Raw genomic sequence first — 15,560 nt, 5'->3', positions numbered from 1 at the left:
TGCACTCAGTGTCCCGTGTAAGGGGACCCAGCTGATGTGTGGCTGAAGGTTAGCCACCCACTGCCTGGCCAGTGCTGTGTCCTGGCACTAGAATGCACCTGCTCAGAAGACAAACCTTTCCTTAAATCATAGAAAAGGGCTGTCTGTTGCTAAGTAAGGTGACCACAGGGTCTATCTGTCCCAAAGCACTGTATGGGTCAGCAGCAGCCCTTTTATTACTAATGTTATTTCTACTTCTTTATGGGTAAAAAATGCAAAGAAGCTAAATTACTGACCTCAGTCACAAAGCAAAATAAGAGAGGTCAAGCCTCTCGACTATATTCCTTAACATTTTCTTCTCTGAGGCTCTTGGGAAAAGAATTATACTCAGAAGTATTAAGAACAGATGACAACTCCTCCTGTTTGCCTTTACACTCACCAACTCTAAGATAGTTATTAGATATAGATATAGTAAGATAAAGAGAATTTCAAACACAAATCACAAGATACTCACCAACAAATGAAACATGTCAATATCTAATATGCATGGAAGGTCTCCATGGTTGTCATCTGGTACTAATGCTAAATAGTTAAAGAAAAATGCATTAGCACATCTCATATGCCAACCTAAGTATTAAATTACTTTAAAAATGCATACACCCTAGTTTAAATGTATTTTTTGTAAGATACATATTAATTTTTAAGCTAGAAGCTGCACATCAACAGTATTACCAAAATATTTTTCCTAATGGAGAGAAGTTGCACCACTAAGAACAAAATCACAGAAGATGAGAAATTACCATATATGGTACTAACGTGTTCACACTCACATGCAAAAAGTTTACGGAAGTGTCCTTGCACCACTGAAAGCGATGCCACCGTCCAATGTGCTGCAGCAAATCTCGTTAGTGACCTCAGACAGTCATCCTGAAATAAAGAGACTGATGCAATGAACAAAGAAGCCAGCTTATGTATAAAAGGTACATTTGATCCTTGAACAACATGGGGGTTGGGGGAGTGGAGGCCCTCCCCACCCACAGTTGAAAATCTGCATATAACTTTTCACTCCTCCAAAACTTAATAGTCTATTGCTGACTAGAAGCCTTACTGATAACATAAACAGTTGATTAACACATTTTTGTATATGTATTTATTATACACTGTATTCTTACAATAAAAGAAGCTAGAAAAAAGAAAATAGTAAGAAAATCATGGGGAAGAGAAAATACATTTATGGCACTGTACACACACACACACACACACACCCATGTGTAAGTGAACCCGTTCAGTTCAAACCCATGTTGTTCAAGGGTCAACTGTAGTTCTATCCTTTCAGGAATCCTAGTTCAAAGCACAGCTAGTCAAAGCAAAGCTGGATGCATATGATATCTCTCTTGGATCTTTCTAGGTGGTATGGAACTGAATCCGTCATATCTGTAATGACATGTCTCTAACATGGAATGAATGGAATGAAGAATATCTAATTGTATGCAGAATAAACCAAAGCTATCTCCTTGCAACCAAGCTGCTGGTTCGCTATGGAAAAGGATACATGCATCAAGACAAATTGTAAACAACCAAGACTCCCAAGAAGGTGATGCAGTATTTCTTTATATTTATTCTAAAGAGATGCTCTAAAATGTGGGAAATCCTCCAAATACTGGGGAAACTATGGGCAAGAAGATGGATGTAACGAATCAGGGTGTCTGCAGCCATCAAAATTATTATGGGGACTATGTAAGCAACAATGAGAAAAATCTTGATGTAAAGTGAAGAATACAGCAGGAACAAAACTACATCTAAATATCAACTGTCATCAAGTTTTAACATGTTAATGAAAAAAGACAGGTGGTGAACTGATGAGTTTTTTTCTTCTTGCGTAATTCTCTATTTTCCAAATCTTCTGTAACACTGTTTGGTTCACCAGATATTGAGGACTACTAATATATGGTTTTAAAGATCTTAAAATGAAAACTCACCCCACTTCTCCTGCACTCAAGAAGCTCACAGTCCTGGCTGGCGGGGGGCGGATTGGGGTGAGCAGAGAGGGAAGGGAAGAAAAGGGGGAGGAGACAACTGAAGGAGACAGTAATACAGACAAGGGATAGCCCACTCATAGGGCATGGCTCAGAGGTTTCCCAGGGAAAGCAAAGATTGAAGAACCATCATAAAGAGGAGTCTGTTCGGGGCACTCTAACAGAGAGGAAGGCCTGGGAATTAGCATTTGGGGACTGGCAATGATTCTGCCAGCTTGGACCATGGATGTGGGGATTGGTAGGAGGTGATGATGGAGAAACAAGTTAAGAAGTTTAAGAGATAGGGGCGCCTGGCTGGCTCAGTCGGTACAGTATGTAACTCTTGATCCTGGAGTTTTCAGTTTGAGCCCCACACTGGGTACAGAAATTACTTAAACAAATAAATAAACTTAAAAAAAAAAGGTTTAAGAGATATAGTCACTGTTACTTTTTGGAGGAACCCTCTGATACTGTATTAATAAGGAAAAAGATTCAGGGTAGAGACTGCTATAATAATCTAGGCAAGAAACGATATGAACCAAACAAGTAGAAGTACAAATGAAAGGGACAGGACAAATATATAGGAGAGGAATTCAACAAATTCTGCTGACCAACTGGATGGATATGTAGATTGCCTTTTTAATAATCAACAAATTACCAACTCTTATTTACTGTAGCAAAAAGTATCACAGTCAACTCTGATATATTATAACATTATATCATATATCTTATAGTTAAGAATTACCATTCTGCTGATTTACTATAAAGATACAATTCAGGACAGTTTTAATACCAGGTTTACTTCCAGATATTCCAAGTCCAAAGTGGTTTAGGTTATTTCTATTTTTAAAAAGTTCCAAAGAGGATTTTAATGCACAACCCCTAGTTGAGTACCTCTGATACACAAACTATATTCTTTAAACCATAAAAAAAGGGTCCTGAGACTCTAGTGTTTGCAATGAAAACAAAAGTCAACAAATTAACTAGTTGTTGAGTGATCATACTGAACTGTATTTTCTATACTGGTTGTTTCTTGGTTAGGCTCTTACATCTGTGTTGTCAATCTTGGCGCCTAAGAAGTTGTTTTTTTTTGTTTTTTTGTTTTTTTAAGATTTTATTAGAGAGCACAAGCAGGAGGAGCAGCAGGCAGAGGGAGAAGCAGGCTCCCTGCTGAGCGGGGAGCCCGATGCCGGACTCGATCCCAGGATCCTGAGATCATGACCTGAGCGGAAGGCAGCTGCTTAACCAACTGAGCCACCCAGGCATCCCCACCTAAGAAGTGTTTTACAAAATATTAATGCCCGGGGCCTAGCTCCAGAGACTAATTTAACTGACCCATGGAGAGCCCAGGCATTTTTTAAACTCCCCATGTGATTCTACATGAATGAAATTACATGATTTTGCTCTTAAGTGCACTTTTATGATTTTCAACTTGCAGAGCAGGCAGTGTATCACACTGACACTAACTACAGTAAAAATTAGCAAGCTTTGTATATTCTTTCTTCATTCTTCTCAGTAGTAAATGTACTATTTTGACATTAATCTGTACTTATTTACATATTGCTCATAAAAGGTAGTCAAATGTGGTAGAGGGTATGTTCTGTTTTATACTTCTAATTCTAGCATTAAAAATTCAAGAACAAGAACTGTTTTTAGTTTTTTTCCACTTTTCATGTGTTTAATCAAGATCTCTGGATGAGAAGAACTCAAACCTATTTAAAAGAAAATCATGAAAAATTAAACAACAAACATTACTTCTTCACTATTATTACAGAAAATGGGTTTTACTATGAAAGGAGTGATGAACATCTGCTTACATAACCATTTCAGGTTTTTAAGATTAAAAAAAAAACCACTGGATTTCTATTCCACCATTCCGTGAACTGAGTAAACGGACAACTTACCAGTCTGCAAGGCAAAGGACCAAATAATGGTTTATCTTCATCACTTAAAATTCTTTCTGCAGATTAAAAATGGTTAAGATGATAAATACACTGGATATTATGTATATCTGAAAGCACAATATTGTCAGGTTTTGAAATCTTTAAGTCATTTCACAAGAATTAACTCTGAATGAAAAGTAAAATTGAAAACACATCCTCTCAACTGACAAGAAGCTATAAGCACTACCAAAATGAGTTCTCTGTTGCTGTGCTTAATTTATAAACTGTCAATCTAATATTTTGTCAGTATATACTTCCTGCTTCAAAGTCTTTATTTCTTCAGATTATTGCCACTTTAAACATCTCATTTGAAAATACAGGCTTCCACACAAAATTCATGTTAGCACATGCTTGTGACTTAAAGAGAGACACAATTGTAAATCTCTTACCTACGCTTTGGATGGTGTATGCACAACTACCCCAACACATTATAGGCACACGGGGATCCTCCTCATTGGGATGAACCTTTAGTCCCACCTTATAAGTAGCAGTTCCAAATGTTGTTAGCATTTCTTTTATGCTCTCAGAATAAGGGTTCCTGAAGTGAACATGTACAGAATTAGCTCAAAACAATACGCTCATGTTAATCAAATGGTTCAGTTTCTTAACAGCCATTTGCTATGTTGGAATTGAACCACTGAAACTATTTAAAAATAGAGTGTGCAAAGCGGGAATTAAAGACATGCAAACTGTCTCTGCCTGAGAGGAGTTATACTTTATTTTGGTGGGCGGGGGTGAGGCCCAAGGCTGAAAACAAGCTATCTGGTGGAAGCCTACATAACAAAGGACCCTTGACCTCTTTCTCCATCTTAAGAATACTGGCAATGTATACCCACTGCCATACATTTTAGTTTCTCCAGGGAAGAATCCTCAGGGGTAAGCCATTTTACACACTGGCATTTGGGGATCCCAAGTAAAAGACCAGTGGGGGCCTGATCATTTCCCCATGAAGTTCACAGGTCAGCAAGCTCCAGCTTGCCCACCAGGTATCCAAGGAGCTTCTGAGTGACTTATTCTTGAATAGCCACCCGAGGAACGGTAAACATTTAAGGAAAGAATCAAACATCAAAGAGATAAACCCAAACAAACTGGCAGAAAAAAAGAATACAGGGAAAACAGAGACAGTACAGAAACCAGCAAACTTGTGAGAAATTTAGAGGATCAGTCCAAGAGGGCCAACACTGAGCTAACAGTAAGACTATCTCAAAGAAGATTGTCTAAGAAACAGAAAACGATTTTCACAACTGAAGGACATGAATCTTCAAAGAGTCTACTGAAAATGTAGCAAAATGGATGAGGAAAAGATCCATATACCAAGGAACATCATAGAGAAATTTTTAGTACACTGGGAATTAAAGGGAAGATCCCAACAGTTTCCAGAAGTAATAGCTACAAAGGAATAGGAATCAGAATAGAGTTAATTTCTCAACAGATGCTACTTTCAAAATCTAGATGAAAAACTACTTCTAACCTACAATTCTATACCCAGGCCATCAACCAAACAAATGAACAAATGTATTTTCAGACATGAAAATTTAACACCCAGGCACCCTTCCTTAGGAATCTGCTGAAGGGTGCACCTGTGCAAAACAAGGGAGTAAATCAAGAAAGAGCACGATATGAGATGCACGGCAATATGAGGGGTATGGCCAGGAGAAGTCTCGGGGTGACAACTGTGCCTTGTCCTGATCAGTACAGGAGGACACAGGTTGCTGGAGGATCCAGAACAGATCATCTGATGTATCTGAGCACTTTAGAAAAGCTACTGCTAGACATCTGACAGATCTATTACACCATGGGTGTCTGTGGGGGGAAGTAATACACACATAGAAAACCAAGTACATGAAAGATATAAGGTGATTATTAACCACCAAAAAGACAAAATAATATAAGGAAATAATATCATAACACATAACTTCTATCAGTAGAGACAATCATAATGTAAAAATTGCCAACCAATTTAACTAAAAACTGAAATTACTTGGACACTGGTGAGGAGCAGTGGATAGCGCAGAGGTTAAGGGTTGAATTTTAAATTGCCAGTCAACAGAAAGAGAATGGTTTAAAAATGATAAATCAAGAGACAATCAACTAAGCATTTTAATTAGAAATATGGAAGGCAGAAGAAATAAACAGTATCATAGGACTCCTCCATGGGGAGGGAGGTAGGGGATGTGGGAGGCAAAGGACCGAGGGTTTTCTTGAGTTACTTAGTATATGCCAGGCATGGCATCCAAGTGGCTTTACATACGTCATGTTACTTTATCTTCACAACACTGACAAGGTAAGTATCAGTACTCTCACTTTACACATGAGGAAACTGAGGTACAGAGAGGTCAAGCAATTTGAAAAGAGTCGCACAGCTAGTAAGTAGTGGTGCTGGGGATTGAATCAAGCAGTTGCAGTTTGGCTCTAGAATCTATACTACACGTTATAATTAATTTACTTAAAACAGTGCTGAAAATATTCTGGTTTTGATCCTGGGTTACTAAGACACTGGTAGAGCCATCGCCAGAAATATGAAAGTCGGAAGGAAAGCACAGGACTTGGTGGGGAAGCTGAACAGTTTAGAATTAGATGTACTGATTAGTTGTTGCTGGGGAGAGCCAGGTGAAGGGTAGAGCAGGGAGTCAGCAATGCAGACTAGGAGAGGTTGGTGACAGTAAAGCATGTCACATGGTTCTTTGGTTTTTATCAATATACCCGCAATAAATACCATCATGTAATCCTTAAACCTCAGATTTCAAGATCAATGTCTTATAATATTTTGCTCCCTAGTTTGACAAATCATATTCTAACCACCTCATTTTTCATTTCAAGTAGAACAAGTTTGAAAGAAATCAAATAATATACTCACTTAGGATGAAAATCAGGCCTAAACCCTTCAGGGAGCTGCAATTCATCCATATTTTCTGAATTCTTTGAAGAAGCAGTATCTAAAGAAATAAGCATTTTATATTATTATTCATCAGTCGACAGTAGTTCTGTACATTTCAGTCATAAATTTCATTCTAAATATAGGTAGGTCAAAGAAATTAAAAAATGACAGGAAAGATTCCCATTAATAACAACCGTCCTAAGGTACATTCGAAGCATGAGAAATACTACTGCTGATTGACCAAGGCACCTTTTGCAGTCGACTATGCTTTTCCTAATAGTATAGCCACTAGAACACAGCTAGGGAAGGTAAGGAGAGTATGCTATTTTGTTTTAATAAAAACCAATGATATAAATTCTGCTCAGACTGCTTTCCTGCGAGGTCGTTAAGTGCAGTACATATTTATGAAACTTGAGAAGTCTATGGTAATGCCAACAATAAAGTGAGTCAGCCCACCACAAACTAAAGCTGGCTCTGCAACATTCAGTTACATTCCCCCACCCCCAGAAGCTCTTCAATAAAATGGGGGAATTAAGTGAGAAGTATTTATTATAAACTTCACATGAGCTTGTATGTTTTTCAAGGAATAAGGAATACTGTAGTAAAGTCAAAATTAGTTCATTAAGACAAAGAAAATTAGAGTAAGTCAAATTTTAAAATGAGAGGTTTCACTTTTAAAATAGTCTTAAATAACTTCTTCTGGAGCTACATTTTCCAATGATCTCAGACTTTAGGGGAAAAATGAACTTATGAGAACTTACTAGGAGTACTTTCTTCTTTCCTAAGAACCTGTAATGCTTTTATTTGCTGAGAGATTGTTCTAATCCACTGAGTCAGTTTTGGTTGGTCTGAAATATTTAACCTGCTAGAGAAGATTATAGAGACTGTTTAGTATTCTGTTGCGGCTGCTTAGTTTAAGATACAAAAAGACTCTTTAAATGCTCATGGGCATAATAATTTAAACATACTTCAAATATTAAAAAAAAAAAGCTAGGGGAAAATCTGGCACCTTATAAAAATAATAGGTATTTGCCAATGGAAATGAAAAGATATTTGTTACTATGATGCTAGTATTATTTGTCAAAAATTTCACTTTTTTCACAGTACTGGAATTTTAATAATATTAAAATTCTAAGAAATAATATTTCTTAGACAATCACAGCACCACCACTAATATTTATTATTATGTGACAAACACTTAGTAAAAGCATTTTACAGTACTAGACTTAATCCTCAAAATACTCTTATGTAATAGGTTACATTATTTTCCCCATTTTACAGATGAGGAGACTGAGGTTTAGAGCTATGTAACTTGACTAAGACTACATAAAAGGACAGATCTGGCATTCAAACCCAGTTATATCAGACTCCAAAAAAACCTGTTTCTTCATGACTACGATGTAATTGACCTTCATGGGAAAAACAAAAACAAAAGTGATGTATGAAACACAACAAAGGTAATTTTTTTTCTTCTTATACGCAGTGAATCCTTAATCTAACAATGATTAATTTATCAGTTCAAATGCAGATGTAAGTCACCATGATTAAAAAGCATGAGCTTACACTCAAATCTCCTAGTGTTTTAAGAAGATTTTGTGGTAGCATAAACTAAGACACCATAGTTTGAATTCCTAAAACTGAAAAGAACTTTGCTTTGAGTTGAATCCAAATAGCACAGAAATTAATAGATGATTTATATTCACAAAACTTAAATTAGTATTTGTGCATGTAAGGTAGATAGCGTAATTCTAAACTGAGATATAAAAACCAGCTTTGAATAGCAACAGTATCAAATTCATATTTGAAATGAGAATGTCCAATAGTTCTATTAACTAGAAGCATTCTAGAAATTTGAAATAACATAAAAATAACAAAAATCTTCCATTTTAAAAACAACAGATTTTCATTTTTTGGCCCAACTCCTGAAGGTATTACCAGCCAGTAAATTGTAAAAAATTATATTTGTTAGAATATTCAATAAATTCAGCTGAAGTAGCTCCTCCATCCCCTATCAATTTACTGAACATACCTTGTAAAGTATGAGGAAGATATTTAAAGTAGAGTCCTAGGACTAAAGGAGATCGTTTTCATAAACACACAGGAATTTTACACCTTCTATAATGTATACAGATGACCAAGAAACTATTAAATTTTGGCCTGTTCCTTTCTAAGAACCAAAATTGTATTTCACAGGTCTACCAGAAGAAATGATTACATGAAAAAAAGTAACTGGAAAACATAAATGTGATTATCTAGAGTGATTTCTCCCCTCTCTGGTTTATCATCTCATTATCTTCAAAGGAAAACTACTGCTTAAATACAAAGGTTTTATGGGCCCAAACTTACCTGTTAAAAATATTTCGTGGAGGAAGCAGTAGAGGAATTACAGTATTACTCAAGCACTCACAGAGGGGACAAAGGAATTCTCCATTTTCCACATCGTAGCTGGTATGTAAGCGCAATCTCTGTTGCCTTCGCTGTTCTTTAGCTTGAACGGAATCAAAATACCTTTACAATTAGAGAACATGAGGTATCAAAAACAACGGTAATTTTTCTCAATGAGAGCCACAAGCTTCAACGTTTTAACTAATTTGTTTCCACAATACAAGAAATAAAATCTTCACATTTCTTGGTCCCAGTGCTGTCTTGTCACTTTCCCAAGGTCAGTGGCTATTTGCTAGCAGAAGTGCGTGATCACTGAATGAGCATAGTGCTAAGATAATAGCATTGATTTGTTGGTTTTGCAGGAGAATAGAAAGCACCAAAGTAGAACAAATTTGAGGTTATCCCATCTTAGGTCGGGGAGCCAGGACAATCTCAGGAAGTAACAAGGCAAGTGCTAATACCTTTAGAGTCAAGAGTGAACACCCTGGAAAGACATCACTCATCTAGGGTTTATGCCACCGTAAAAATCTTTTTCTTCGTTCAATTTGTTAGCTAATACAGATCCCCACATTAAAAGATATATCTGATATACTATGAAGTTTCTAAATTACTCCATTAACATGTATGACAAAGCAGCTCAATTTTAATTGTTATTAGCAAGTGATATGCAGGTTTTTCTTCAGCATCTCTAGTTCTTTCTCTCTTTTTCTAGACTGAAATGTCCTTTATTTAAAAAGTTAATTTTGAACCTTTGGATAAGCTTCTCTTGACTAATATTAAGAATATAAATTACCTTTGCCAACAATGGGCATGCATAATGTGCCCACAGCTACCAGTGTGTGTTCCGCAAGACAGATCAGGGTGCATGAATAATGGATCATATTTTTCTGCATTACAAAACAAACAAACAAAAAACAAAACAAAACAAAAAACCAAGCATTTAATCTTCCTATAATAAATGCACAACTTTAAATTGTGAAATCCTTGATAAGGAGTTGTAAACTTGAAATGAAAGGCTAGTTTATTCCTTCAAGATACCAGTAATTTATGCAAGACCCTGGATTATTTAGAAAGCAAGACTCTCTAATTTTTACTATCCTGAGCAAATGAAACATCCCTGAATTGTTAACTGAAACTGGAATTCTGTATTATGTATATCTACTCTTTTGAACATTCCACGCTTTCAGGGCACTGAGAGACTCCCATTCCCTCCAAAAGCCCCAAGCTTGTTAAGAGGGATATTCTTCATGGGGCTGCCTTTAATACTTTAGGGCAGCTGGGTCATAATATCTGCAATAAAAAAGGTGTTTTGGCAATAACGGGGCGCCCCCTAAAGAAGATTCTGCCTAAAGACACTCATGCAAAGAACAGTCACAATCACTGTACCAGAACCAAAGTGGGAGCAAAATGTCCAGGACAGCAGCCCAGATGGGAAAAAATAATTAATTTGGACACTCTTCTGTTCTGGTGCTAATTTTTTATATTCAAAGGAGATGAAAACATGAAGACAAATTAAGATGGGTGCCTGGCTTTTTAGAATTTTTTGAATTCTCTACATAAATTAGTATGATCTTAGAAATTCATAACATTTTATAAAGAATTACTCGTTTCAATTTGCTTTATATACAACAGTGCAAATGTCATAGCATAAAGAAAATCTTTCCAGATATAAGCTGTGAGAGCATTTGGAAAACCTTCTTATGGCCAAAATAACTAAATAAAATTGATAACTTTAATCTTTGGCCTGGAATGAAATTTATAAATTGCTGAGTTCAAATGATCATTTTTTAAGATGAAGCAGACCAATCTTTCTCAACTAGGTGCTTGAGAGCCACACTGTGAAGACTTTCCTTATGGAGAAAAGGCTATCCTACCTGTGGGTTTTCAATTCTACGATGTAAAAGGTACTTGCTAAATAAGTGCTTTGGAAATTAAGACACAGTTCCCACTCTCAAGAAGTTTACTGGAATTGTTGAGGCATATGCACACATAAACAAGTCTAAGAGTAGAGATATAAAAGTGTCTGTGGTGGAAACAATAATGTGTAGCTTAGATGCCCCTGGAGGAATAATGATTCACTCCCCCTCCTTAGCAGCTGGAAGAGGGCACGCTTCACCGTTATTCTTCTTGAAGTGGCAACTGCTTCGCTCAAAGTCACACCTCTTTGCAGGGGTGGCCCACAGCCAGTCACGGATCAGTGTTGGGGTGTAAAGACCCAATTCCCCTTGCTCTAACTCAGGATACCTCCGAAGGGCCATCTAGCTCCAGAGTTCCGATGGGGTGCAATGAAGCCTTTGGGGGATTGCATTAAAGCTCAACTTCTCCCTTTGCCCACACCTGCTCCCTTCCTCTCCATTCCACAGATGTTGATTCCAAGGCTCTCCCAAATAAATGTCCTGCATGGTAATCTCTATTTTAAGAGTCTGCTTTCTGGGGAACCATATCAGTGATATTATCACTACTTTGTATCAGAATCTGGCTCAAGGACTACTTCTCACATAGGTAACTCACACAACTGTTCCCAAGAGATCCCACTTTGGATCTATCCAGGAGACAAAATTATTATTATTTCAGTGTGCCAACTAATTATTAGGACTTCACAAGTGTATTGAAGAATGGGAAAGATTGTTAAGCATCAAGTACATTAATGCTGTATCACAAAGAAAAGCTTTCTTTTGAATCCCTGTTATTTACCAGCTATTGAATTCATGACTGATACTTAACTTTCTGGAGTGTTTCCACATCTGTCAACTGGAAAATTCTGTCTAAGACAGCTGCCTAATAACCCTCCGGAGTTATTACTAGCTTAATAAAACTTCTGTGCCACACTGAGTGGCAGTCATTAAGAGGGAGGAGAGGATCTAGCTATGACTTACCTGGATCCTGAATGAATTTACTCCTGTTTTTTGATAATACAGTTGATCTTTGAACAAATGCTGCCAGAACCATTGCCTTGCTCTCCACCTTCACCTCTTGCTCCTCTTGACACAATATACAGGTAACAAACTGTCTCTGTTCAGGGACCTGAGTTTGTGCTGGGCCCAATGCTGTAAGTGCCATATCTGAAACCACTGGACTGCAATAAAAGGGTACAAGTTTTATTAATGAGCCTAAGAAGTTTCCATTTAAATCATAAAACAGCAGACTTTAGGTATGTACATATTCAACACATGTGGTTTTGATGATTTGAACTGGCATTCATATATATCAAACCATCTCCTGTAATCCTCACAGCAATCCAATATGCAACACAGAAGCCAGACACTCAGGTAACTGAGCCTAGTGCACTCATTCTTTATTTTTCTTTTTTAAGATTTATTTATTTGAAAAAGAGAGAGCAGGGGCGCCTGGGTGGCTCAGTCGTTAAGTGTCTGCCTTCGGCTCAGGTCATGATCCCAGGGTCCTGGGATCGAGCCCCACACCAGGCTCCCTGCTTGGCGGGAAGCCTGCTTCTCCCTCTCCCACTCTCCCTGCTTGTGTTCCCTCTCTCTGTCAAATAAATAAAATCTTTAAAAAAAAAAAAAAGAAAAAGAGAGAGCAAGTGAGTGAGTGGGAGAGAATCTCAAGCAGACTACCCGCTGAGCACGGAGCCTGACACAAGGCTGGATCTCACGACCCTGAGATCATGATCTGAGCCAAAATCAAGAGTTGGATGCTCAATGAACTGAGCTACCCAGGTGCCCTTGTGCACTCATTCTTTTATGAATGTCAAGGGTGTTCTGTGTGAGCGTACACATACTATCTCATTTTGAGTGTACACATGGTATCTCATTTACAGTCAGAGATATACTCATAAACATATACTAATAAACTCAAATTCTAAGAATAATTCCTCTAATTGGAGGTTGTAAAATTTACCTACCAACCCTTCTAAATCACTTTAAGATTAAAAGTGTACTTATAAGGAAAAAAAGCAACATCTTTCCAGTTGAGAACCAATGCGTAAGAGATTAAAAAAATGTTGATTATTTTTTTTACCTATTATCAAGAACAGCAGAGGTAGAGGCATCCAGTTCTAACGTCTGCTGAAAGAGTTCTTTGTTCTCATCAATAAAGTGCCGCTGCATCTCAGACATCTGGGCCATGATCTTTTCTCTGCGCAGTCTGGCAATCTCAGCTTTTCTCTTCCTCTCAGCTTTGTCTTTGTCTCTTGAACTCTAAAAGTATGCTTCATTTAATTAGACCATTAGATGCCAAATGCACATTTCTTCCCCCAAAGCAGAACTACCTTTAATGTAAATACTAATTAAAAACTATTTTATAATCTCACTTATCTAAACAAAAGGTTTTTTAAATCTGTTTTTTTTTTTTTTTTTAAAAGAACAGGCAGAGCAAAAAAAATCTGCTACAACAAATAAAGATAAATAGTGGCACATTTTTTGGAATTCACATTTTTTGTGAATAATATAGACTACTGACTTATTACAGATAAATTCAAATGTTTGTAGTGAACTTGCTACAATCCTTCAGTAGGACCACACTTTGCTTCTTGTACCTCTTCCATTATGGTTCCTTCAGTCTCTGCCACGGGACTGGCGGATGAACTCTCTCTTATCTTCTTAATAGTGTTAAAAGTCTACAAAAAATATCAGTTATTTGGAAGCTATGAAATATTATCAAAATTTAAAGATAACAAACATTGAGTGTTTCTCACAAAAAGCAGAGTGATGCTGGAAATTGTACCTTTAATATCCACCTAATCATATCTTTGTGGACATCTAGGTAGGGAGCGTTCTGTAGTGTTTCCAGCATAGCTAGTATGCTAGGGGAGTTGTTTGGTGCTTCACCAGGTTCTAAGGCAGAAAAAAATAAAAGGCACAATAACAACAGCTAACATTTCATAGTGCTTATTACTATGCACAAGAAGATAAGGTTGCTTATAACATCATCTGCCCATGATTTAATTATAGTTCTACTTATTAGAGGTTTTTCAATACTTCTTGAGAATGTGATGTATCTGTACTTTACAAACAAGTTGTTAACAACTAGAATGCTTTAATCATTCAAAACGAACATCTTACACCAAATGATTAATTTAACATAGCCTTTAGCTATTAAATAAAAACCCAGCTAAAATGTCTACCTGAGATTTTACAAAGTCTAAGAAACGAACTGGATTTACAGGGGACGTATGTGTAAAAATATATCAACTTGTTTTCCTTTTAACAAAACCTAGATTCCATTTTGGGGTGCCTGGGTGGCTCAGTCAGTTGAGAGTCTGCCTTCAGCTCAAGTCATGATCCTAGGGTCCTGGGATCGAGCCCCACGTCGGGCTCCCTGCTTGGCAGGGAGCCTGCTTCTCCCTCTCCTCCCCGCTTGTGCTCTCTCTCACTCTCTGTCACTATCTCTGTCTCTCTTAAATAAATAAAATCTTTATAAAAATTAAAAAAAAATGCATTTCTTCCTCTGTAAGTTATTTCTTGGAGGAAAATACATACAAGTCCAGAGTCTCGAGAGTACACTTAATCTAATGTTAGCTAATTTAGTTTTATAGTCGGAAATGTCCAGTTATTGATTTTCTTGGTTTAAGTGCTGTCATTTGGGCAAAATATTCCTAAGGGGGAAGAGACTGAACTATGTGATCGTTAATATTCTTTCAGATCTCAAGTTCTGTGGCTATAGTTTAGGGATCTGACCCTAAACAGTGTGTTTTAATTATATAAAATGTTTAAAGAGAAATATGAAGAATGTCTAGAGAAAATGATGATTGTTGAAAGAAAGAGAGAGAGACAACGAATCTGGGATTGTGTAGTGATGAGTGGATGAAATCAGGGAGTTTTCGGGTTGGTTATCCTGAAGTAAAAGCGCTGGAGATGAAGGCGGCAAAAGAGACAACGCTAACCCACAGGAAGAACTACTGCCGGAGAAAAGAATAGGGAAAGGCTGGCACCTAAGAACACGGTTTTCAGTGGGGAAAGGCAGTTCCCCTCTTCCTCCCACTTTCCTGGGTGAGGATAAAAAGGGGAAGAATAGAGATCTAGCAGCAAACACGACCATATTATCCATTATACCACCTATAATGGATCATACTACACATTATACCGACTGCTGTAACTCCTAGTACACCACCATCAACTCATTTAAATATCTCAGCAAATGGTTGATTGCAGGTCTGGGGCAGGGCAAGTGTAAGATGAGCCTGTGGTGTCTTTTGTGCCAGAAAGCAAGGTGGTGGGCGCCTGGGTGGCTCAGTCGTTAAGCATCTGCCTTTGGCTGAGGTCATGATCCCAGGGTCCTGGGATCGAGTCCCACATCGGGCTCCCTGCACGGCAGGAAGCCTGCTTCTCCCTCTCCCACTCCCCCTGCTTGTGTCCCTGCTCTCTCTGTCAAATAAATAAATAAAAATCTTTTAAAAAAAAG

The 15,560-nt window shown here is 37.5% G+C and overlaps 1 protein-coding gene across 9 annotated transcripts in view; it reads right to left on the bottom strand.

The window, feature by feature from the left end:
- Window positions 1-15,560, bottom strand: part of UBR2 (ubiquitin protein ligase E3 component n-recognin 2) — a 143,588-nt gene that overhangs the window by 42,441 nt on the left and 85,587 nt on the right. For 6 of the 9 annotated variants that reach the window (XM_064597607.1, XM_064597608.1, XM_064597609.1 and 3 more), the window contains 12 exons: window positions 13,884-13,993; window positions 13,696-13,776; window positions 13,179-13,357; window positions 12,077-12,276; window positions 9,994-10,087; window positions 9,162-9,323; window positions 7,577-7,680; window positions 6,795-6,873; window positions 4,327-4,475; window positions 3,899-3,954; window positions 810-906; window positions 494-561 (listed from right to left, as the gene is read on the bottom strand). In XM_064597607.1, coding sequence (XP_064453677.1) covers window positions 494-561; window positions 810-906; window positions 3,899-3,954; window positions 4,327-4,475; window positions 6,795-6,873; window positions 7,577-7,680; window positions 9,162-9,323; window positions 9,994-10,087; window positions 12,077-12,276; window positions 13,179-13,357; window positions 13,696-13,776; window positions 13,884-13,993 — 1,379 coding nt within the window. Of the gene's footprint in view, window positions 1-493; window positions 562-809; window positions 907-3,898; window positions 3,955-4,326; window positions 4,476-6,794; window positions 6,874-7,576; window positions 7,681-9,161; window positions 9,324-9,993; window positions 10,088-12,076; window positions 12,277-13,178; window positions 13,358-13,695; window positions 13,777-13,883; window positions 13,994-15,560 lie in introns of those variants that run through there. The other 3 variants (XM_064597605.1, XM_045866909.3, XM_045866910.3) reach the window with 3 other exon arrangements.

This window comes from Mirounga angustirostris, unplaced genomic scaffold (genome assembly GCF_029215605.1).
Source record: "Mirounga angustirostris isolate CCGP_5_RB_7025 unplaced genomic scaffold, mMirAng1.0.hap1 SCAF_8, whole genome shotgun sequence".
Classification (NCBI taxonomy): domain Eukaryota; kingdom Metazoa; phylum Chordata; class Mammalia; order Carnivora; family Phocidae; genus Mirounga; species Mirounga angustirostris.
This window is presented reverse-complemented; position numbering and strand designations above follow the sequence as displayed.